The sequence below is a fragment of the Nannobrachium achirus genome (assembly GCF_963921795.1).
Source record: "Nannobrachium achirus genome assembly, chromosome: 16".
NCBI lineage: Eukaryota > Metazoa > Chordata > Actinopteri > Myctophiformes > Myctophidae > Nannobrachium > Nannobrachium achirus.
Genome location: NC_137823.1, coordinates 37,147,992 through 37,173,965, shown reverse-complemented (window position 1 = coordinate 37,173,965; position 25,974 = coordinate 37,147,992). Strand labels below are relative to the sequence as shown.

The window sequence follows — 25,974 nt, the reverse complement described above, 5'->3', positions numbered from 1 at the left end:
CCCACCCCGTCTCCTGTTTCAACGCAGGTCACCACGCAGCATCGCTAACTGCAGGTTAGTTAATTTATTCGTACGCTGATGAGATACAGACACAAGGTGACGGAGAGCACGGTAAATGTGCAAATGAAAGCCCATGAAAAAAGTCTCTCACCATGAAACACTGTACATTGATGCTTAAATAATGAAACCCTTAGTGAAACAGGCATTGACACTAAGGCTTTCCCACCTGCCGCCGGCAGGTAAACAAAACCTTCGGGCAGGTGAAGTTTGCTTTCAGGTTGCCCGACCGGGCAAGTGCTCATTTGAGCGGGGACTATAAACACAACACGAGATATATGTCTAAACACCTGAAAGTGGCCAGCTCGCTCTGTCTTCTGGTCTGTGGAATGTAACAAGTGTGAAATACACATATTCAATCATAGCTATTTAGGTACTAGGATGTGGAGGTATTGAGGTATGATATTTTTTATTGCACAGCCCCAGAAAGTAAAGAAATAAGAGTTCAATTAAAAGTAATTAAAATTTTTCATATCATCTTATAATGACGATTTACTTTTCGGGCAAGCAGGCATGACCTTCGGGCAAGACCTGTACTTGCCTGATGTTCAAGTGCCTCTCAGACCTTAGTGTCAACCCCTGTGAAACATAGTTGAGTTTTCTTTATTCAGCGTTGCGTGTTTTGAGCTTGTAGATCGGCATTTTGGCAAATGATTGATTGTAGTGTAGGTGGATAGGAGCTTGCAGTGGTTGTACACACACACACACACACACACACACACACACACACACACACACACACACACACACACACACACACACACACACACACATACACACACACACCACAAATAAACAATTATCTTCCTGTCACTGTGTTGTGCAAAACAATGATTTTGCTTTAGCATTTCCAATTCCAACAGCCTTTTCCTTTCACAACACAGCTTTGCAAGTTTTTTTTGTGGATGACAGACGTTAGCCCTCGCCACCGCTAGAGGGGGCTGCCGCAGCATTTTTGAATTGAGGAGACAGCAGCCTCATCCTCACTTTGATCATCATCAATCAGTCATGGCTGGAGAAAGGCGCACACACACACACACAGTGAGGTAACTGCAGTGTATGTGTTCATAGTTGACTGCAGTTTGGTTATCTACACAATAAAAGTCCTGAGTGCCAATTTAACAATGGGTCCATTTGGTTCCATTTGTACACTCTCTGGGGCCTTTTCCACAGGCAAAGAACCGGTTCCAGAACCAGTGCCGGTTCTACTTTCTTGGGAACCTTGGTTCGTTCTTGCGAACCGGCTTGCGTTTCCACCAGAGCTCCAGGGACAAGGATTTGGCTCAGGAACCACAAAAACCAAGGATTTTGTGGTTCCTGTTCGGAACCAACTTTTACGGTTCAGAACCAACTCCGGTTCTCGGTGGAAAAGCTCACCTCTGGTTCATCCCATAGGCGGGAGGAAGAACCAGAACCGGTTCTTTGCTGGTGGAAAAGGCCCCTGTCAGACTGTCTATCCAGTGATATCAGTCTGTGTGTACTATGATGTGCTGTGCTCAGTCTGTCTGTCTGCCTGTCTGTCTGTCTGTCTGTCTGTCTGTCTGTCTGTCTGTCTGTCTGTCTGTCTGTCTGTCTGTCTGTCTGTCTGTCTGTCTGTCTGTCTGTCTGTCTGTCAGTGTGACTGAGGCTGTGTGCTAGCCATCTTGTGTTGTCTTCAAGCAGATGAAAAGCGTTGCTCTGTAGCATGGAGGCCCATGGGAGCTCTTGTAATGGAAGTTTTTGAAGTTACTATAAGTAAGTTAAACAAATCAGGAAGATGCAGGACTGCGTCGTCAGGAATCAGACTTCATACTTTATTGTAGATCTCATCACAGAAGAGAGAGAGAGACTTGCGTCTCCCTTCAGAGCTTCCCCCATCAGCCTCTAAACACCCATGTCCCACACACATTTATACATAGCCAGGAGATGTCCAGAAAGGTAACAACAGATGGTGACTCCTTACATGGTCTCTATTCTATAGTTACACACACACACAGTCGGCATATTGTAATAGATTTGTGTGAGTCGTCTGTTTGTAAGGGGTTTGTCAGGGAGGAACAGGTGATGATGTCAACCCATCATCTAATACATTTAATAAATTAATACCACAATGATTGTTATATGGATTTTTCCACCACATTCGGCCCCTTAGGGCATACAAATAAAAATATTTATGCCCTATTAAAATAGAGAAAATTCATAGAATGGCAGCACATTTTACTTCAAAATAAATGAGATACATGTACAACTTGACAACAAAACTTGTATTGTTCAATACATGTGTGACGACAGTGACTGAACAGCATTTGCGCACATGCTGCCAGTCACAAATTGCCTCAAACATGTATCAACAATTATACATACTGAATAGTTAAAAGATAAAGGCATCAATAATTACTTTCCCCACACTCCATTCTCAATGACCCATTCTAATTACAGTAACTGGGGGGGTGCAACACACTGGCAACATCAGAAGGTCTCTCTCTCTCTCTCTCTCTCTCTCTCTCTCTCTCATTACCTAAATCAATCTCCATCCATATACACAAACCGTGTATGTCGAAAAAGCAAACAGGGAAGCAGTAAATCGAGGAGACAAAAATAACCTGTGTTCCATTAAGGCCGTGATCATATTACAGCATCACACAGAAGCAAGCATCAAAAGTAGCAGATCTGCAAGCTCTGCTACTTTTGCTTCTTGTGCTACTACGACTCACCACACCCTTCTCCACATGACGTAGATTTTGTTTCATGACAATGACTAGTATGCAGATGTGTGTGTTTGTGTGTGCGTGCGTAGTGCACGTGCGCGCGTGCGTATGGGCTTTTGTGCATGTGCACCCAACCGTGCATGTAAATATGAATAGTGATTCATGACAGTGAGCTTTGAGTACCGTGAGTCGGAGTTGTTGGTGTTCACCGAGGGGAAAGAAAGGTACGTGCCCTCACCGAGACATGGTTCAATGAGGAAGTGCCGGATAGTTTGGTAGAAATAGAGGGATTTACGCTAATCCGCTCTGATAGAAGGGCTAGCTCCAACAAGCTATCAGCTGGAGGGCTCTGTGTTTACATCAGAGATAACTGGTGCAACAACGTTGCGGTCAGAGACAAGATATGCAATCCCGATCTCGAACTGCTATGCATCACGCTACGACCATACTACCTGCCAAGGGAGTTTTCTAACATCTTTGTATGTGTTGTATATGTTCCACCAGATGCAAATGCCACCAGAGCATCGACTAGGATCGCGGACTGTGTGCATCGGCACCTACAGGACAAGCCAGACGCGACCATGCTGGTTTTGGGCGACCTGAATCACTGTAACCTGGAGACATTTCTGCCAGGATTCCAGCAGTATGTTAAATGCAACACAAGAAAGGAGAAAATCCTGGATAAGTGTTACGGGAACATTAAGGGGGCATATATAGCTAGGGCCAGACCCCCACTAGGCAACTCTGAGGATGAAAAGGTAAAAATGTCCGACCATAACGCTGTACACCTTCTGCCGACATACAGGTCTATATATAAATCTAGTAAGCCGGTGAAAAAGACTGTACATGTGTGGTCTAGGGACACAACTGAGACACTGAAAGGATGCTTTCTGTGTACGGACTGGGACACCTTCTTTGAGGAGGCTAATATTGACACAGCTACTGAAGCTGTTACCGCGTACATTTCTTTCTGTGTTGACATGATAGTGCCACAGAAAACTGTGACAAAGTTTCCAAATAATAAACCGTACCTCACAAATGAAATCAAGGAGTGTATACGGAGGAAAAAAGTGGCCTTCAGTTCAGGAGACACGGCTGCATTGAAGGCTGCACAGAAAGAACTGAATATACAAATGAAAGAATCCAGAAGGAAATATAAGGAACGAGCAGAACAGGACTTGGCCAACTCGAACACAAAAAGACTCTGGGACTCCATCAGGGAGATGACAAACATGAAATCAGAGAGAAAGCCTATTGCTGCTCTAGATGAGAGTGCCAGGGCAAATGAACTTAATAACTTCTTTATGCGTTTCGAATGTGATACTTCTACGGGATGTGATCAAGTCATTAATGAACTGAATTGTGATGTTAATAATGACAGACTGGTTATAGAGCTGGACACAGTGTGTAAAGTGTTTAAAACCATACAGACAAATAAAGCTACAGGACCAGACGGCATGCATGCCTCTCTGTTAAAAACATGTGCTGAGGAACTAGCCCCAGCGTGGCATAGGCTTTTCCAGCTCTCTTTAGACTCGCATACAGTACCAGAGCTCTGGAAAAGGTCAGTAATAGTCCCTATCCCTAAAAAAGCATGTCCGGTCGAGGATAACGATTATAGGCCTGTAGCTATAACATCAAATGTAGTGAAATCACTGGAGAGGATTCTGACGGAGGAACTCCGAAAGGAGGTAGGACCTCGATTAGACCAGTATCAATTTGCTTATGCAAAGAAACGCAGTACATGCGATGCAATCTCTACAGTAGCACATCTCACTCTGAAACACCTAGAGGGTAAGGTAGCATACGCTAGACTATTATTTATAGATTTTTCTTCTGCATTTAATACGATTCATCCAGATATTCTGCTGCGTAAGTTAGCACAGCTGAATGTAAACCCCTTTATTATAAAATGGTATTTCTCCTTCCTCTCCAGGAGACCACAGAGGGTGAGATTTAACTCTGTGCTCTCCGAGGAGACATATGGGAGTACAGGGGTGCCCCAAGGAACAGTTAGTTCCTCCTTTCTTTTTACGTTGTACACAGATGATTGTGTCAGTTCTCATCCTGATCAATTCTTTATTAAATTTTCAGATGACACTGTGATACTCAGCCTGCTCAATAGTGATTCTAACATCCTCAGCCATACATCTGGAGTAGACAGATTCATAGAGTGGTGTGATCAACATCATCTGAAAATAAATGTAAATAAGACAGAGGAGGTCATAGTAGACCCCAGGTCCATAGGAGACCACAGCATGATTAGTGTTCATGACCATAACATCAAGCAGGTCGCCTCCTATAAGTACCTAGGAGTGCAGATTGATCAGGATCTGAGTTGGCACTTGCATGTTACAACCTTATGCTCTAAGATACACCAGCGTCTACACTTTCTTCGAAGACTAAGGCTTTTTGGAGTCAGTGTAAATATTATGTTGACCTTCTATAGGGCTAGTATTGAATCCATCCTGAGATATGGTATGTCTAGCTGGTTTGGTAACTTGACTGTTGCATACAAGTCTCAAATAGCTAGACTAGCAAATATGGCAGGGAAGATCATGGGTATGGCCACCCCCCCGATCACCCCTCAAGCCATCTTTGAGCAAGCAGTAGTAAGACAAGCTCGGAACATTTTGTCCGACCCCTTGCATGTTCTGAAACCAGAGTACGATCTAATGCCATCGGGCAGGAGATTTAGGACCCCAACATGCTACTATAATAGATATAAGCACTCGTTTGTTCCTCTGTCAATCAAAATGCTAAATGATAGACACATAACTAATTGAGGACAGGCTCTATGGGTTGTATGTGTATTTTTTTGGCTGTCTTTTTTTTTTTTTTAGTTTCTTTTTTGTGTTTTTTGTTTTTTGTTTTTTCTGTTAAGTGTTTATATGTATGCAGCTGTGACTCTGTCTCCAAGACAAATTTCTCCCCTGGGAGACAAATAAAACTGAACCTTGAACCTTGAACCTTGAGCTTCCAGGTTATATATGGGTGCGGTAAAGGTCACAGGCAGAGTGGTCTGTGGCTGATGACATTACACGCTCACTTAAACCATTAGCTGACGTCCTGCTGGGACGTGATAACCTCCCTACAGTTCATAAGAAAACAAATCCCTGTATTGAGCCATTATTTCTATTGTCTGGATTGCGTTGAAGTCGGGCTTCAAATAGACATTTTGGATGATTTACTTAAACCAAATTAAGCTAAGATTACATTTCTATAACTTGAGCCAAATCAAATTTGACATATAGCCTATAGTTTTTTGTTGTAGTCTGAATTAACTTGCCAATCTACTATTGACAGTTGAGCATGGCCACATTTAACTATGTTTCATTTGGACTACAGCAGTGGTATAAACTAAAGTAACTAAGTGTACATTTACTCAAGCACTGTATTGAGTACACTTTAGAGGATTTCTTACTTTAGTGGAGTACTTCCACTTTACTGTACTTCAGTATGTTTACTTCTACTCCACTACATCTCAAGTACAGTACGTTTACATTGCCAAAGCAAGTGTCAAAATAAAATAAATACAGTTGAAAATGGGGAACATAGGAGGGGGTACAGAGCTATGTAATGTATGTCGCATTGTGTCATTATATATATATATACAAGGTATAAAGCTTTTGGAACAAATAGCAGCTCAATATGATTTAAATAATATACAAATTCGTTACAGAAGTTTGCTTTGAAAAATACATATTCAAGGACATAATCAGAATGTGGAATAAGAGGTTTCTACCGCACAGTAGAGGGCGACATGGTCTTACAAGGAGGTTGTTCCTTTTTGCTAAGACACATTGGTGGTGAAGTGGACAGACCATATTGGCAGGGTCGAGACCCCATGCCGAGATCAATAGCATCAGACTGATCTTTGTATGAGGAGATTACCCACTTAAATATCAGTCTGTTTCAATCAGGCGGCAAGCGTGCCATCTTGGAAATGAAACTCATCCTGAGGAAGTGCCAAATTATTCCCTGACGTTCTCAGTATTGTAGTGCTGGCTGCAGAAGGATTACCACAGCATTGATTACAATGGACGCTTGACCCAGACTTCATGCTTGATTTTATTACCTTAGTTATCATTGTCATAAATACTTAATGCTTTCAGTCGATTAGTTTAAACCCTTCTTTCAATTACCATGATATTTTGCAAATTATGGTCCCTTTAATTTTATAATTTGATGATAAAGCACTGAATGCTTCTAGCCTTTCGACAGGCTCTACTGAATGAAGCTTTGCGGGACGGGACGAAATTAACTCATAAAAAGCATACTTCAGTTCACACTGGTTGTGATTTATTAACTTTTTTCCCCATGTTGCTCCTATACCACTATTCATCTTTCCACTGCTGGGACAAGCCCTCAACAAGATGACGGAGACTTCATTATGAAGTCATATGTATTGCACATGAACTCCAAACAAAGTGCCTCTACAGAGAGCAGCAAACTCTCTGGGGAACGGCTCTGCTGTTCAGAACACAGGAGAACTTTATTGCCAAGTATGGCATTAGTTAAAATGGAATTTGCCCTGGCACTACACTACATAAAATGGTAATTATTTTATGTATGCCTGCCAACAATATAGACATGGACAAAATGACTCAAAAGCAGTGACTCTAACCCCCTCTCTCTGCTCTCATTTCCTGTGACTCTGTCTGAAATAAACTATAAAATTCCCCCAAATAAAGAAGGGAAAAAAAAGTAAAGGAAATAAAGATTCTGGAATGTAAGAAAAGACGGCTTGTGGAGTGGCAGTTGTCTAAATGGGTTCACCAGTGTCACCAGTGTCCTCAGATTCACCCCCATCATCAGCAACATGGGAAGGGATTTTGTTGGTGTGAAAACAGTGCCTTCCCCAAACCCGTGTTGTTGTTGTGCTTCCCAAAACCCCTGTTGTTGTTGTTGTCTGGTCACGCTACCCTCAGTGGATCTCAAACTTTTACATTTCAAAGACCCCCCCCCCCCCCCCCCCCATCATGCCTCCTCCTTGATAATGATTAACCAATTTTGAATCACTATTTTGGGCATGACAAACATTTGAAAAAATTTCAAACATCCTATATTATACGGTGGACGGTGGGTGTCACTAATGTCGTCCCACATCTCGGGAACAGTCTGACTGACTGACAATGGACTTCAATCTCGGTTTACGTGGCCTACAAAGGACCCGAGGGAGTGCATGCCCGGCATTAAGTCAATCTCCATATATGGGCATAAAAAGAGATGGGCAGACAGACAGGTAGTCAGAGCCCTCTGACAATGGATTTATATCGCTCCTGGAAATTGACAAAAATATGTCCAAAAGAATTGGCAAAAAATGCAGATCTACAAGCCCACAACACGCCGCATTGCAATGCGCTGTGAGCTTGTAGAACGGCAATTTCCGCTATTTGTCATAAGTTTTTATAGTATATATTTATTGATTACTTTTGATACAGTAATGGATTTTTTTAATAATTAAAAAGGTCTTGAAAGTCTGGGAACCCCCCTGAGGGTCCAGACCCACAGGTTGAGAACCACTGCTCTAGATGGTGGGTGTGCATATAGTGCTAACGCTAATGCTCCTACCTCCATCCTGCTGGCTGAGGATGTTGAGGGCGAACAGCATGGCGTTGGAGAAGGTGGTGGCCTCCTCCTTGCTGGCGAAGTTGAGTCCGTACACCTGTCTGGCATCCCTCCACTGGTGGAAGGTGGGCGTGGCCTGGTTGTACTTGAGACCCTTCACTATGGAGTAGTTGATGACCACCTAGAGTAGAGAGAGGAGAGACAGATGGAGAGATACAGTATTTCAGTGGTTCTCAACCTTTTCAGGCCGCGACCCACAAAATAACCATATTTGAACTTTTGATTTGTCATATGTCCCATTATAATGCCATCAGGGCACACGAGTGGAGTGGAGCGGTGACAAAAGCCGCTCCGCGCTCCAGAGGACTCTTGTCCCACTCGCTCATCACTCTGGTCGGCCACCAGGCCGCTCCGCTCCCCGCCGATCCGTCGCTCAACTTGATTTTTGCATCTCTCGCTCCGCGCTCGCTCCACGCTCCGCTCAGGGTCGTCAATCAGAGTCAAAAAAGTAGTTTGCTACCATGTCCGAAACACTTTCTCCTTTGCCAGTTGTTCCCAACACAGATGAGGCCCAGCGGCACGAGGGGGACCCCCCCTTGGCCCCATCAGTGAAACCGGCAAATACTCGAAAACAAAGGTGAAACACTAATTTGCATAGTGGTCGCAACCTTACGCTCGCGGATGGCCCGATTAGCCGTTGAGTCCTGCCGCCGGCTATGCTGTCATTATGAGTTATAACTCATAACATGTTGTTTTTGTTGGCAATCCAGAAGCCAGGTTTTCGATTTGTGTCAGTGATGTACAGCCTTTCACCCAAATAACAAATATTTTAAATAATCTACTGATTGATTAAAAAAAATCATAGATTGAAATGTACTAAAATACATTTTTAATAGTAATCAAATGGATTTACTGATATAACACAAAAGAATTTAGTAGTGAAGATGAGGACAAAAGTGGCCATGTCAGGACAATGAGTGATTTGCCGAGAGCAGTGATGTAATGACATGCTAATGAGATGTAATGACATGCTAATGAGATGAAGTCTGCTGGGAGAGCGACAGACGGAGAGGTTGTCTCTGTTGAGAGGGGGATTAACATCGTTAACCACCACTAATTAAGTAGTGGGTCACACACACTATACCATACTATACTTGTGAGGCCATCGACATTTAGGAGTGATTTATGCCATTCTTACATTTTTTGGTCACCCTAAAGCCGGAAATAGCAGATCTACGTGAAAACTAGATAGCTTTTTTAAAGCTTTTTAAAGCATTTAAAGCTTTTTTCACTGATTAGATGCTTGGTCTACCTACGTTATTTATCTCTAGATTGATATTTCTATGCATTTGATGTATTAATGTTGATGCTTATTGTAAGTCGCTCTGGATTAAGAGCATCTGCTAAATGCCTAAATTGTAAATTGTACAAGCTCACATGGCATTTAGTGAATATAATTCCCTATATGAATTGTGTTTATTAATAACTGATCGTGAGCCAAATAAGATAGCGAGTTAGAGGTCTAAAATATGACGTTTCACAGCCTTGTATTGTGCATTGAGCCACTCAAGACAGTGACCTATATGAGTGACTTACCGGTACCCACAGTACATACATGCACACAGGCAGCCTCATCTGAACACTTTATGGCCAAACTAATGAACAGATAATAATAATCACAAGTAACTCGTCGAAAAGGCGAGAAGCGACCTTCCGGTCGGGCTGAAATCCGTCTGTGGAACTGCGTGTTATACACAACAATTCCCCCGAAAGATGAAGGCGAGTGGCAACGCACACAGACACACACACACACACACACACACACACACACACACACACACACACACACACACACACACACAGAGAGACACACAGGTGTCCGTTGAACTGTGTGTTATCCTACTGCGACAGGAGCACCCCAGCTGACAGAGGTGCGTACGGTGAATCAGCGTGTTATGCAGTGACAGCCGACTGAGCAGACCCATATGAGAGGCAATCAGTGACGTGCTGTATTAGCATGACTCTATAGCGTCACGGACTGACCGACAGACATGAGCTGAAGCCGAAGGGCTGCAAACTTCTAGTTACTTTAACCATTATTCTACGCTTTAAATCTTGAAAAATAGCAGATCTACAAGCTCACAGGCTCAGCGCGGCACCGAGTGCCGTGCTGCGAGCTTGTAGATCCAATTCTATAAATGTCTTCTAAATCCTTCTTCTAAATCAGTGGTTCTCAAACTTCTTCATGTCAAGGACCCCCAAAATCATAAGTATTCGGCCACGGACCCCTATCTCAAAATATGTTGTTCCAAGGACCCCTAGAAGCAGAGAGAGAGTGTGAGAGTGCGTGCGTACCTGCTGGTCCTGCAGCTTGACCCCCACCACCCTGAAGGTGTTGTTGGCAGTGTTGTGGTAGATGTTGATTCTGCTGAAGCCCTGCTGGCCCGGCTTGATGGGAACCCACTTCTTGCTGCTGTCATCGTACACCATGACAGAGGCCCGCGCCTGGCAGATACTCTGCTCACTGGAGAGAGAGAGACACAGAGAGACAGAGGCAGAGGGAGAGAGATAGAGAGAGAGTTAATTACACATAGCGGATTAGAGAGGCAACAACAGTTCAATCACAATCAATCAAAGAGTGGATAAACTATTGATCCATGGCCAGGTGGAGGCTCCATCAGTTAGGACACTGTTCTCCAACCTTTTTGTGTCAAGGACCCCCAACTTGATGCCCAGAAGAGAAGATTTGTGTTTTCTTAAATCAGTTTACAGTTTACAGTTTAGGCATTTAGCAGACGCTTTTAATCATAGAAACATTTTCGAGTTCAGGCCGTTTTCAAGAATAACAGATGTACAAGCTCACAGCGCGGCACCAAGTACATCTGCTATTCTTGAATAGCCCACAGATAAATGGATAGAGTGTTTAAAATGACTGTGATGCAATTAACTACTTTTGCTGGGGACCCCCTTGGGGACCCCCCAAGGACCCTTGGGGTTCCCCACTTTGAGTCACCATTATGTCAAAGCCAGGTCAAGGTTCACCTTACAGTATTTGTCTCCCATAGGAGAAATGTGTCTTGGAGTCAACAGCTTAAATGCTTCGGTACACAAAACACAGACAACAAACAAAATGATGGGTGAGTTGAGGTAGTCAAAAGCATGCATTCATCACAGTCATCTATACTTATTACCTACAGGCATATACCCCTACATTTCAATCTAGAGGGACCTCCTATATCACAGGTACAAGAGAACTACTACCAGTAAGACTCCCTAATCGGGAGATAAGCGACCCTCAGGTCGCATGTATTGTATACACAATAATGTTGTCTGCAAAAAGCAACCTCATGGTGGCACTAGAAGAGGGGCATGTACTACTACTACTATTAGAGAAACCTGAAAGCCATGCAACATTCCCAAAATGTAGTATTTACAGTAGGTGCTCGGCCAAGGAAAGTAACATGAGGAGGAGAGAGAAGCCAGCACTCTAACGTCCTTTCCAAAAAAGAATATTTAGCCTCACCGGGACAGCAGCTGGCAAGCAGTCTGTACATTTTTGGAAAGGTCATTACAAGGAAACTACGAAAGCACACATTTTCCAAATCAACAAGTGGCTGAAATGAGTGCTGGAGCGCCACTCCATTGTGATGTGTGTATACCAGAGGTCAGCGTGATGTGTGTGTAGCCTACCAGAGGTCAGTGTGATGTGTGTGTAGCCTACCAGAGGTCAGTGTGATGTGTGTGTACGAGAGGTCAGTGTGATGTGTGAGTGTGTAGCAGCGTGATGTGTGTGTAGCCTACCAGAGGTCAGTGTGATGTGTGTGTACGAGAGGTCAGTGTGATGTGTGAGTGTGTAGCAGCGTGATGTGTGTGTAGCCTACCAGAGGTCAGTGTGATGTGTGTGTAGCAGAGGTCAGGATGGAAAAGGATGAGATGCAGGCTGATCTCCTAATCCTCAGTTTCAATAACAGTCTGAATCCAAACATGATCAAACACTCATCCAACATCTGCTGATGTTCTTAATGAACGTTGACAGCAGTCTGTGTGTGTGTGTGTGTGTGTGTGTGTGTGTGTGTGTGTGTGTGTGTGTGTGTGTGTGTGTGTGTGTGTGTGTGTGTGTGTGTGTGTGTGTGTGTGTGTGTGTGTGTGTGCGCGCACAGTGAGTGACTGAATTAATCTCTGTGCATACACAAACACCCACACACATGCAAACACATACTCTGGCTAATATAAAAGGTCTGCATTTCTATAGCACCTTTATTCAAACAGTCTTGCAATACGGCACATTACATTAACACATTCACACACATTCACACACCGATGATGGAGGCAACCATGCAAGACAACACCCTCATAGGGTTTAGTCAAGGACACTTCTACATGAAGCCAGGATGAGCCAGCGGGCTCTATTTTGAGTACCAGCTCTTATGCCTTAAATTAAGACCTGGAGGCGTGGCAAATGCTGCTTGGCTGTTTTGAGCAGCCAAAGCTGAGTATCTACGTGGGAACCTTCCAGTTTCCCAAAGTTCCACTCTGCCTGGCAGTGCCTGCTGAAACACTGTTGATCCCACAACGGGAAACTTTCAGGGCCATTTACATTATGAGAGCAACATGCAACTGTTTGTCCCTAAACCAATTTCATCCTGGCATCCATATTCTGGGCATTATTGGTGAGAAAGATTTTCAAAATGCCTTTTAAAACAACAATTTTAACTGTAGAACACCATCATAATGATGCAGTATAACATTGTTTACCCTCTACACTTAGTGAAACAGACCTGAGTTGTTTTCCTTCCACACAAAATCTCTTCACCAGAAATAGCAGATCTACTAACGTGTCACATTGAGACACGTTGTGAGCTTGTCAGCGAACGTTCTCGTCTCAACAGGGGGCGCTAGGGTTCAATGGGTTAACATGGAAGTGACTAAGCAACACTGGGCCAAACCCCACTACACGGCTGCCAGGAAACGCTATGGAAATTGTCCTTCAGGCACTTGTATTCAGTTGGCAACGGGCAGACATACAGGGAAACGTACGCACTTTGGCACAAAAGAGGGAGGCTTTAACTGTGTCGCGATGCAACGCGTTGTTAGCTTGAAGATTGGTTATTTTTGGCAAGCGACGCTGTTGTGTATAAATTAGGCGGCTAATGCTATAATGCCTTAAAGAGAGAAAGCTCAACAGCCCACTCGTTAGAATGGGAGGAATGGGTGTTTTGGCTGGAAGAAGAAGAGCTTCCATCTGTGTCTAGTGCATCCTCGTCGCCAAGCTGCAATTTGTGGATCAGCCCCTCAAGGTCTCTACTGAAAGAGCTGTGTCAGGGAGGGAGAGGGGGGAAGAGAGAGAGGGAGAGAGAGAGAGAGAGAGAGAGAGAGAGAGAGAGAGAGATGAGGAAGGACATACCGGTAGATTGAAGGAGGAGAGAGAGTGCGAAACAAAGAGTGAGTGAGGAAGAGACAGATCAAGGGAGAGAAAGAGTGAGAGAGGAGAGACTGGGGCGGCAGTGGCTCAGGAGGTAGAGTGGCCACTTGGGAAATGGATGGTTCCCAGTTCGATCCCGGGCTCCCCTGGAGTTAGTGCCGAACTGTCCTTGAGCAACACTCTGAACCCTTAATTGCTCCCAATGAGCAGGTTGGTTTCCCTCGCCGTTGGCATATGAATGTGTGTGTGTGTGTGAATGAATGGCTGCACCTTTTACCATCGGGAGAGATGATAGCAGTGATTGAACAACTGATAAGAAATATAACCAAGAGAGAGAAACACATGCACACAATACAAGATAGACAATCTAGAAATGTGCTACAGTATAAATGCAGTCTGAGTGTATAAATAGACCCTATACTATCCTAGATAAATTAACAATCAGGGGTTTTGCTGTGTATGGTAATCCTTAATGCAGACAGACGGTACAACAACAGGACAAAAATAAATAGTGTCAGTGTACGTTTACATATTCCAATTTCCAGCTCTACACTCACCGTACCTCACACACTAGCAACCAGTCTATGTTAAAGTGCCTCGGGTATAAATAACTGCATCCTAAGCAGGCAGTTACTGTTGCAGTAAAAGCAAAAATGTTTGAAACCGTTCTGAAACAACAAGCTCAACACTTTTCCCCAACACGTTTACCGGTACATGTTAAGCGCGTCACATGTTCCCTGGTTTTATACGGTACACCGTCACCGCATGGTGCATTAGTTTGATGTGAACACAGCGGCAGCTATACAAGCAACCATGTGGTTCATTTATTTTTGCTTAACTCGTCGACTTTGTTAATTTTTAAAAAGGACTTCCAGGCAACTGGTAGGAGATGGCGTGCCAAGAAAGACCCACAAGCAATGAATAAATGAAACAAGACTGGAGTTATAGAACCAGAGAGAGAGAGAGAGAGAGAGAGAGAGAGAGAGAGAGAGAGAGAGAGAGAGAGAGAGAGAGAGAGAGAGAGAGAGACTGGTGCTGTATAGGAGCTGAGGCAGTGAGTGACAGATATGGGGCGCGCGCACACACACACAGTCACAAACGCACGCATGCACACACGCACGCACACACATGCACACGCACGCACGCACACACATGCACACGCACACACTCATGCACACACACAAACATACAGTATGTAAATATATACCGTACCATTGTACCACTCAATTCCACTGCTGAAAGATTAACAATAGCTCTGCAGGAAATGAATAAATCAAAGGCTGTTGAACCAACCTTGATGGTGCGCGGGCGCACACGCACACACTCACACTTACACCCAGACACACACAAATGCGTGCGAGCGTGCGTGCGTACACACACACACACACACACACACACACACACACACACACACACACACACACACACACACACACACACACACACACACACACACACACTCTCACTCACTCACTCACTCACTCACTCTCTCACTCTCTCTCTCTCTCTCTCTCTCTCTCTCTCTCTCTCTCTCTCTCTCTCGTCTGTCTCTCTCTCTCTCTCTCTCTCTCTCTCTCTCTCTCTCTCTCTCTCTAAATGCCATCCTTCCAGGGTGTGTCCTCATACAGCCTGGGTTGCAGTGCAGTACATACTGTATAATAGACAATGTCTGTCTGTCTGTCTGTCTGTCTGTCTGTCTGTCTGTCTGTCTGTCTGTCTGTCTGTCTGTCTGTCTGTCTGTCTGTCTGTTTGCCTGCCTGCCTGCCTGCCTGTCTGTCTGTCTGTCTGTCTGTCTGTCTGTCTGTCTGTCTGTCTGTCTGTCTGTCTGTCTGTCTGTCTGTCTGTCACAAGGGAAACACTGTCATCTATGATCCTTGTAACATCACATACTATGAAATACTGTCATGTGTGATCCATGTACATTTGGAACCACTCCAGGAGGCCTGAAGGATCCCTGGATCCCTGCAGACCCCATCTAGAGAACCACTAACCACTATAAATCCCTAAATATTTGGTACTTTAAGTACATTTTGATAACAAGATTCCAGACTTCTTCTTGTAACTTCTGCATTGCGGTACTGATACTTTTACATATTAAGTCAAATATATGTGTACTTTTTCCATCACTGCTCTTGGCTCTAGATACAGAAACAGCGTCCAGATTCATAAAGTGGTGCTTGTGATTTATGCCGCGCTCCAGACATGCCGTAAAGATGGAATGTCCAACTTCATACAACCAGGAAACTCAGGCAAACATTTGTCAACACTGATAGCACGGCAACATGGCGGAGCGTACGGAACTTATAGCAGAATAACTTTTTAGAATTGGCTTTTTAATCATCTCAAGACCTCTCTGCACCGCAGTCTTGTATATTATGCAGCCAAATAACATTTGCCAAATAGATATGGTTCAGTAGTTGTCCTTGACGGTAATAAAACACAAGCTATAAAACTGGTAATTGGCTGTGGAGTAACTGATAACATTGGTTGTTGAGTGGGGGGAAGGTTGGACGAACAAAATAACTTACAGACTGCACCACTGGAACCCCATAGTCTCTGTCAGGTGGAAACCTCACAGTTCAGCAAAAGCTAAGGTATGGCAACATTACTGGTGTCACGTGAAGGCGCGCGTGCAAGACACCAGCCATGTTGCCATACCTTAGCAACAGGCATGATGAATTTATTACATTACATTTTCCCCCTGTAGCCATACCCAATTGACGCCTCTGAAACCTCATACTGTGTACGGTATGTCCAAAACTGTTACCTTTCAGGATTCAAATTCAAAAATAGCGTTTCAAGCTTGTGGAGCTTTTGTGTGACACTGTAGTATAATCACGTAGGGCGTTAATTTACAAAATATAAAGTTATAATATGAACATAAGAGGTTTTCTGTCTGACTAACTAAACTAGCAAACCCTCTTCAAAAACGAATTTAAACTAAGTGAAACTAACTGTGATGGGCAGTACAGTACAGTACAGTACAGTACAGTACAGGTAATGTCAGCTGTAGGCCTAGCCTAACAGTAAGCAGAGCTGTTCTATTTCATCAATCACCGATAGACTCACAAGCACCTGGCCTCCTCCCAGACAGCAGTTAGTGAATGATACAGTATGGACTGTAGATGTGTGGATCACGTTACCCCCACCTGGGGCTATTGTCTGGCTTATGTATGCATTCTTAAACTGCATCGTACACTGTACAATCAGCTTTATTGCAAGTTTATAGGTGTAAAGAAGCGGGTGAAATTCTTTGGGAAAGAATTATTTTTCTTTCCCTTTTTTAAAAACACTTTCACCCTGGTGTCCCAAAGTGTTTCAACACTTTTCAAACCTTTTCAAGAATCTGGGCATTCCCTCTGGAATGCACTCCCCAAAACCCTCAGAGATGCCCCCACCCTCCAAACCTTCAAAACCGTCCTCAAACCCCACCTTTTCCAAATTGCTTCCCCCAGCTAACTCATTCCACTGTACTTTTTATCTTTAATGTTTTTTAATGGTTTTTATTGTATTCATTAGTCTTTCCTATTAAAGTTGTTATTCTTAGTTCTCTAATCTCTATCCACCTGTTTCCGCGAGAAAGTTTTTTGGAAAGTTGTGGATACCCACCATGTAAAGTGTCTTTGGGTACTCAGAAAAGCGATATATAAAAGATTTTTGGAAATAGCCTACCTACTATCTCACAGTGTCTCACATCGCAACTCATTGTGAACTTGGGCTATTTTGTCTATTTCTTATTTAGATTTTTCTTTTCACCTACAATGACAAGCCCAAGATAGGGTCATTGAGTTTCACAAGTATTTCATAAATGAAAAATATGAACATGAACGACTGAATGACTAAATACTAATGTTTTTCTTCACTCCTTGCTATGTTAACTGGTCAGACAGATGAATATGTAATCAGCTTCATAAAACTAAATAATTCATTACCACTGCAAAATGTCTGCTGGTTTGACTGTGTTCACGAATAACGAACAAATACACTACCGGGCACACAATGGCCAGAGTCACCTGAAGGTTAATGTTTGGCTCACACAGGCTCTACCCTGATGAATCCTCTCCTCTCCTCTCCTCTCCTCTCCTCTCCTCTCCTCTCCTCTACTCTCCTCTCCTCTCCTCTCCTCTCCTCTCCTCTCCAGCAGCTATCACCGCTCCAAATAGAACAGCAAATAAAAGGCCATACACATAAAAATCAATCAATCTCTCTCTCTCTCTCTCTCTCTCTCTCTCTCTCTCTCTCTCTCTCTCTCTCTCTCCCCCCTCTCTCTCTCCTCTCTCTCTCTCTCTCTCTCTCTCTCTCTCTCTCTCTCTCTCTCTCTCTGTTGAAGAACTAATACAAATATAGTCAGTTGTCCCAAAAGACGTTCATGGGAGGATGGAAATCATTACCATTCTTCTCTTCTTATCTATAGGTGGGAGACTGGGAGGAAAATCCTTTGTCTGCCCTCAAAATACCTCCTGGTTAATAAGTGAGTGGAGAATGCAGTATAGGCACTTTTTATGGATTTACACCTGCAGTGGTGGAAACAAGCTGTGCTTAACCACTTCAATCCCAGCATCCATATTGCGGAGGAATCTTTCGCAGGTAATTTGCAGATCGACAAGCTCACAGCGCTCACATACACACAAACACGCGTGTACGTGCTCACACACAAATAGAATTATAGTCCTTGAGGGAAAATCTAAGCTAATTTCATTAAGCGTCCCGAGAAGCTTGGCCAATAAGACCCTGGGCGTACAACAAACTTTGAGCCATTTGTGCCAAGATGTAGACCAGTTCTAGGCCAGATGTAGGCCACGCTTCAGAGCCCGGACATTTTCTGGGGACGTGGAGTAAATGCTACAATGCCTGCACAAATCTGCATCGCTAGGTATGCACAGCAGCAGTGTGTGTTGTACGGGATGTAATACCAGAACATTTAACAACCTCTATAAAGTGTGAAGATGCCTTTATATGTCTACTTCATACCTGTAGCATTCTGCCAATGCCAATTCTGAAACTGCAGGCCTTCTGTTCTGAGTGTCCATATTGCTTCAAGTCTCGGGTCTCTTTCTCCATAGGCACATACAAAAGGAGCCACAACAACCACTAGTGCCAAAATGCGGAAGAACGGACAAATTCCCTCAGTAGCCTGTCATCAAATAACCAACTCTTTAACCAACCAGGAACAAGGAGACACAGATGAACCAAGACGTTCCAGTCATCAACAGTTTACAGCCTTAATAACACCTCCAGTAGAAGAAGTAAATACACATCGACTGCTGTCTGGAAAGAAAACCCATGTCTGTAAACAGTGTAACAAGAGTTTGAGATGCTTAAGTGAGCTTAAGGTACACCAGCGTATCCACACCAGAGAAAAACCTTTCTATTGTACAACATGTGACAAGAGTTTCAGTCAATTAAGTAACCTGAAGACACACCAGCGTATCCACACCGGAGAAAAACCTTACCGCTGTCAAGAGTGTGATAAGAGTTTCAATGTGTCAGGTACTCTGAAGACACACCAGCGTATCCACACAGGAGAAAAACCTTTCTGTTGTAAACAGTGTGACAAGAGTTTCAATGCGTTAGCGAGTTACAACACACACCAGCGTATCCACACAGGAGAAAAACCTTACCACTGTCAACAGTGTGATAAGAGTTTCAATACGATAGGTAGCCTAAAGACACACCAGCGTATCCACACAGGAGAAAAACCTTTCTCTTGTAAACAGTGTGACAAGAGTTTCAATGTGTTGGGCAGTCTGAAGATACACCAGCGCATCCACACCGGAGAAAAACCCTTTGTTTGTAAACAGTGTAACAAGAGTTTCCGTCAGATAAGTAATCTCAAGACACACCAGGATTTCCACACAGGAGAAGGTTTGTAAACAGTCTAACAAGAGTTACAATAAGATAAGTAACCTTAAGACACACCAGCAGCGTATTCATACAGTAGCAGAGAAAAACCTTTCCACTGCAAACAACTTGAGTTTCAATCAGTTAAGTCATCTGCTGTGTCGGCAGATAACTGATTACTGGCGGACAATTTTTCGACCAAGCCAAAAACTGTGTTATGAGGAAAACCACAGATCACAAGGCAAGAGGGGATTCTATGGAACTGCTATTTCACGATTTGTAACTGCCAGAAGGTGGCAGGTCACTATTCAGGGACATCAAATAGGTATAAAAGCACATTCTAGACCGACAGACAGCCATCAATCTTCTTGGTCCTCACAAGCTACACTGGTGACAACTTGTGAGGGAAAAGTTTGGATGTGGTCTCAAAGGTTGGGCCCTTGCAGCAATGCTGCATGGTGGGTAGTCCTCCAGAAGGGTAAAGGCACGGGAGAAGCTACAGTTGGAAATCCTAGTCGTTTTAACTGTGTAAAAGCCATTGATTGAGTGCCTGCGAAATAAGCGGCCATGGATTGACCCGTTATCTTAGTTGTTTGGTAGAAGGAACAAGGAAGAAGATGCATACTACATCGGGCCATTTAATCCAACGGTTCCCAACTTTTTAGCCCGTGACCCTAAAGAGAAATTAGACATTTACCCCAGCTGGAAAAATCCAACTGAAGCGACCTTCGCTTCCTCCCAACTCCACCCATCACGTCCTGACAGCCAATTAGCGTTGATGTTGTAAGGAAATGTCAGGGAAGTGATCCAAACAGCGTGACAACAGCAAAACAACAACAGTAACAGAGGCCTTTTTCTTTTTTCTTCTTTTTTTCCCAACGCAGACCTGCGCGAACAAAGTGAAGCGATAGAAGTGACAAAAAAAAAAGAAATAACTTCAGGTTTGAACGCACCATTAGACATTTGTTTTCTAATTTATGGAATTTCTTCTATTTACATTTTATTTATGAATGAAATTACTCAAATCATTGCATTTTTTTATTCGTGAAAAGCTTTTTGTGGAACTTTTTTTTTTAATCTTTTGAAATAATAATAATTAAAAACAAAATGGAAACAAAAGATTAAGGGACCCACAAAAATTGATCCACAACCCACAAATGGGTGTTTTTGGAAACTGTGATTTAATCTGTATTGTGCGGGATTGAGAAATCGTCCATTACCAGATAATGCTGTGATTGTTCCCTATAGAAAAACACTTAAGTCTTAAACTGTATTTACTCTTGGTGTGTGGCAAAACACTGTCGTAGTCTGTATACGCTCCTACAACACGGCACGGGTCTTATTCATATTTTGTTTGTTTTTTTATGGCGTTTGACATTCGTGAATGTTGTATCAACTCCATCTACTGATATGTGTTATGCAAGTACATCGGAGAGAGGCCCGAGTATACATGGAGGCCTTCAGTTTTACTGTAGTCATCATCAGTATATTGTATTACACGTTCCATATATTTTCATGAGGCCCAGAATTGCTGCCAACAATCCTGCAGTGAAGTCTATTGTCGACTAAGCAAGTAAGTTTTCCTTTTCAGTCGGTTGCCTCCTCAAGGACACCTCCCGAAGGGAGCCGAGTAACCACCTGTGTGTGTGCGTGCATGTGCGTGCGTACGCTCGTGTGCACAACCATAATTATCGTTGCTGTCGAGCAGAAACCAGAAACGTGCGTGCAGCACTCGTGCGCGTGTGTCTGGGACTTCCACACACACTCTTGTTAATGTGTATGACGGATTGCGTGCATGTGTCCTACGGTAACAAATAGTAACAGTAAATGTTGAATCCGTCTAATCTTAACCCACATGGAAAGCACCTGTGTCACTTTATATTTTAACCACTTTAACCATTATTTTATATAGCTTGTATATCATGCTATTTTTTAAAAATCTTGAAAATGTACATATATACTCCAAATACATCAAATGTTGGGGGTCCTTGACATGAAAAGGTTTGAGAACCACTGATATTAGAGCAACACAAGTGTTTCAGAAAACTGTGAGGGTTTAGAAGATGGTAAGAATGGGACGTCTCAGCATGTTCATGATGCACCAACACTGGCCTCAAGACAGCACAGCTACATCAAAGCTTGTTGTTCTGTCCCACTTCCTGGAGCCTCCACACTTAGCCATGCAGAAAGAAAACTCTTATTATTTTAACTTTTTGTGTTGTTGTTTTTTTCTTCTCAGAAATGAACGCCCTTCTTGAGCACACCACAGTGTCACACACAAAAGCATCAAAAGTTGCAGATCCGCGCCGCATTTCGAGCTCGCGGATCTTGCTACTTTTGCCGTCTTTGAATTTGAAACAGTGTCAATTATTGGGTATGGCAAGGTATGGCAGCTGCCATACCTTGGCTACAGGGAAATGGGAAAAGAATGTACTTATTAAAATAAATGAATCATGCCTGTTGCTAAGGTATGGCAACATGACTGGTGTCTGGTCGACTCTGGTGTATACCCAGAACAAAGTTAACTTTTCACAGCAGACATTCTGATGGGTGAAAAACACTGAGACATTATGAACAGACATGCAGTTTGCTGATATCTACCGTCATTGGGTTGGGGGAATATCTTTTTGTCTTGTTTTGTCACAGAGCTGAGAAACATGCTGTCCTCAACCTCCTCCTCCTCCCTCTCTCTCTCTCTCTCTCTCTCTCTCTCTCTCTCTCTCTCTCTCTCTCTCTCTCTGCCTTCCTCCTCTGTTACTGGCCTTTCTCACAGTGATCAAACAGCATTCAGTGAGTTCTACGTTCCTCGGCTGGATACCAGCTCCCTGTGGTGTGTGTGTGTGTGTGTGTGTGTGTGTGTGTGTGTGTGTGTGTGTGTGTGTGTGTGTGTGTGTGTGTGTGTGTGTGTGTGTCTGTGCGTGCGTGTGTGTGTATGCGTGCACGTGTGTGCATGTGCGTATGATGCAGTGCTGATGAAAGCACAATAGTCTTAAAGGAGAGAAAATTGAGAGAAAGGCTAGACCACAACTGCATTCTGCTGATGATCAGAGCATTATGTGGACTAGAAAAAGGACAAAGAAGCACAGTTGTTGGTCTGCCTCCCTTCGTCTTACTCCTTCATTGTATTTTATTTTATTTCTACCGTGGTCACCGCCTGCCCATGTCCCCTCGCCCCTGATGTGTCCGGTGTTCACTGTGTTTGGTGTTCTCCTGTACTCTCCTTCACCTGGGTTGACCCTCTTGGGAGTGTGATGTCTTGAGTGCTGCCACCTGTTTTTTGGGGGGGCCAGGGACCAGATTTGGGTAGTTAGAATGTTCCAAAACCCAGAATGTTTGAACCAGAATAGGGATGCTAGGGTTCATGTGGTTAAAGCGGACTTGACCTGTGTGTGTGTGTGTGTGTGTGTGTGTGTGTGTGTGTGTGTGTGTGTGTGTGTGTGTGTGTGTGTGTGTGTGTGTGCGTGCGTGCGTGCGTGCGTGCGTGCGTGCGTGCGTGCGTGTGCGTGTGTGTGCGTGTGCGTGTGTGTGCGGTGCGGTGCGGTGCGTGTGTCTCTACAGGTATTGAGATAGCTAATTTACAAATCTAAAGAGAAACATGTGACAGAGAATTGAAGCCTCTGGTGGGCTTGGATCTCAGGTCAGCCAGGAGTACGTGTGTTTCCAGAGGCGAGCGTCTTAACCACCAACAGGCTCAATTTGCCGTCGCCTTTGAAGTAATAGTGTTTTGTTTTTGCGGGCGGCAAACTCGGCAGCAGCGAAAGCGGAGCGAGAGTGGATGACAAAAGCTCTCTGTGTGCCTCGGAGCCAGCTGCTGAGAGAGAACAGCCAAAACCAGAGAGATAGCTGGCAGAACAATCCTCACCACAAACTGCTCCTCTAAACCCCTCCAACAAAATGCTCTCTGTCTCCCGAAAAAAACGGAGATCTCATGATGCCGAGTAGTTTGCTTGCAAACACTCGGGCCGTGTAACGGCACAATGCCGCCGCTTGTATGGTGGGCACGTGTGAGTGACCCCGTCCCCTGTTCTAGAGCCCGACTAATGCCAGATTTGTTTAAGGCCGAAACTGATTCTCCTAGTCCTAGACCACCGATTAACGATGGCTGTGATTGCGACCGTGAGGTCGCAAGTTAGTTACTATGAAAAGCTCCACCGGCTGTCTGGCCGTCACTCTATCTCTCCGTCTGTCCGTCACACGTCATGTCACACTTTTGCCTCTACTCTTATCTCCGCCACCGTTGCCCCGTATCCATGCCAAACTTTGCACACACACTCCTTGGATGGCAAATCACAACCTCCGCCCCTGATTTCTCCATCAGGCCGATCACTTGCTTGGACACTGCTCCTACAGATTTTGCCCTAAAATCACGCAAAGCGGTACACAGTATCTCTAAAGTCATGTCATCACCATGGATCTGTCCCATTTCCCATATTCCCTCCTGATTGGCTACGATTGCCTTCTAAAGTTTGTGTATGCGACGTGACGGTCGTTTATCTCCCAATTAGGGAGTCTTACTGGTATAAAATAATGTGTGTGTGCGTGCGTGCGTGCGTGCGTGCGTGCGTGCGTGTGCAACTGTGTGTGAGTGTGTGAACACACCAACCACATGAGACATCAAAGCTGCACAGCACGGAGAGAGAAACAGCTGACAGCTTAAACATTTATGGCTGCAGTCGGTCTCTGGGAAAGACTACATTAGCAGTGAAGTGAACCTGAGCCTGGGCTAAACTCAGAGTTCACACTAACTGGTATAAATAGCAGTAAAGCGTCACTATTGCTGCACTCAGAGAGAGCATCAAGCACCACCCCTGCTATTTAGACCCACAATCAATGGGTCGGGACCCATAATATGAGTTGTGGACCAATTTGTATGGATTAAATACCCATTTATTTAGTTTTTGTTTCCTACATTTGGTTATTATTTCAAAAGATTTGTAAAAATGTCACAGTCAAAAGTTCAAAAGTTTTTCAAAAGAATCCCATACATTTTTATTTTGTTTAGACTTTTTGGTTTCAATTTCAGTCTAGTGTTTATTAGGTTTTAAAGCATTATTATTATTATTATTATTTTAAGGCTTAGTTTTATTAGTTTTGGTGTTAATTTTAGTTTTTTTTTATTGTACGTATGTATTAGTCAGCACTCAGCAGCAAGATTCAACAGAAGAAAATTGCAAAGATATGAGATAGCTCACAATACGTTGCAAAGCTGTGTGTGTGTGTGTGTGTGTGTGTGTGTGTGTGTGTGTGTGTGTGTGTGTGTGTGTGTGTGTGTGTGTGTGTGTGTGTGTGTGTGCGTGTCTGCGTGCGTGCGTGCGTGCGTGCGTGCGTGCGTGCGTGCGTGCGTGCGTGCGTGTGTGCATAAGCCTTTGTTCATCTATATGAAAATGCTACTTGATTTCCGTCCAGCAAAAACACAAACTGTCAGCCTGCTTATTGCTGGATGCTGCTTAGCCTACATAGAAGTCATGCATATCTGAGGTTTGGCAGAGAAGAGGGGGATGATGGGGGGGGGGGGCAGCAGGAAAAAAGAAAGAGAAAGAGAGAGAGAGAGACTGAAAGGAGAGAGTGGACACAGATCGAAACGGCTGACATTTAAACATCCTGTCGGGAGGGATCATGAAAGAGGCTGATCTGCCCAACTTAAAGTGGTTGCGTCCAAAAGTTAACTGGCTCTGATTGAATTAGGTTACGAGGAGGAAGAGTTTATTTTTAATCATGCTTACTCATTAATGGTACAAAAACAGCAGTGGAGTGTGCTGGAGGCATGCTGTCTGTCTGTCTGGTGGTTGGCATCACACAGTCAGTGATACACAGTCAACATCTTGCTGAGTGGTGGTTACAGGGTGCAACAGTTAAAACCATGTGTTTTACGTAAATAAAATGCCCTTCAGTGTCGCACAAAAGCATCAAAAGTAGTAGCGTGTTTTGAGCGCAGCTGCTGTACTTTTTGGACATAAAAGGTTTAAAGCTCGACAGAGACGATAAGTGTGCCTATACCGGTACATGGCTTAACTCATACATGGGCAACTGGCGGCCCGGGGGCCACATGCGGCCCCCACCTTCGCTTAATGCGGCCCGCAGGTTAATACCAGAATACTGATATATTATTGATTTCAGCAATTACAATTCCAAACCTGCTTTAATTCCATCAGCCTATATTAGTAGCTTAATGACTAGTATAGTAGTAATTTTTTATGTCCAATGTATTTGTATTTAAGTTCATAAATTTAACATGAGTAAATAACTAAATGCGTTTGAAATTAAAGCAAAATGTTACATTTCAGGATTCCAATTAAAACATAACAAAAAAGAATTCAGGATTCCAATTCAAAAGAAGTAAAAATAGGCGATCTACAAGCTCAAAACGCAATCGCAGCGCGATGCGTTTTGAGCTTG

General features: G+C 43.8%; 1 protein-coding gene across 1 annotated transcript in view; it reads right to left on the bottom strand.

Moving 5' to 3' along the window:
• The window catches only part of evlb (Enah/Vasp-like b), a gene marked incomplete at both ends in the record, with an annotated part of 68,873 nt that overhangs the window by 19,125 nt on the left and 23,774 nt on the right, over positions 1-25,974 (bottom strand). The window contains 2 exons of the mRNA XM_080744005.1: positions 8,319-8,496; positions 10,671-10,839. Coding sequence (XP_080600131.1) covers positions 8,319-8,496; positions 10,671-10,839 — 347 coding nt within the window. The remainder of the gene's footprint in view (positions 1-8,318; positions 8,497-10,670; positions 10,840-25,974) is intronic.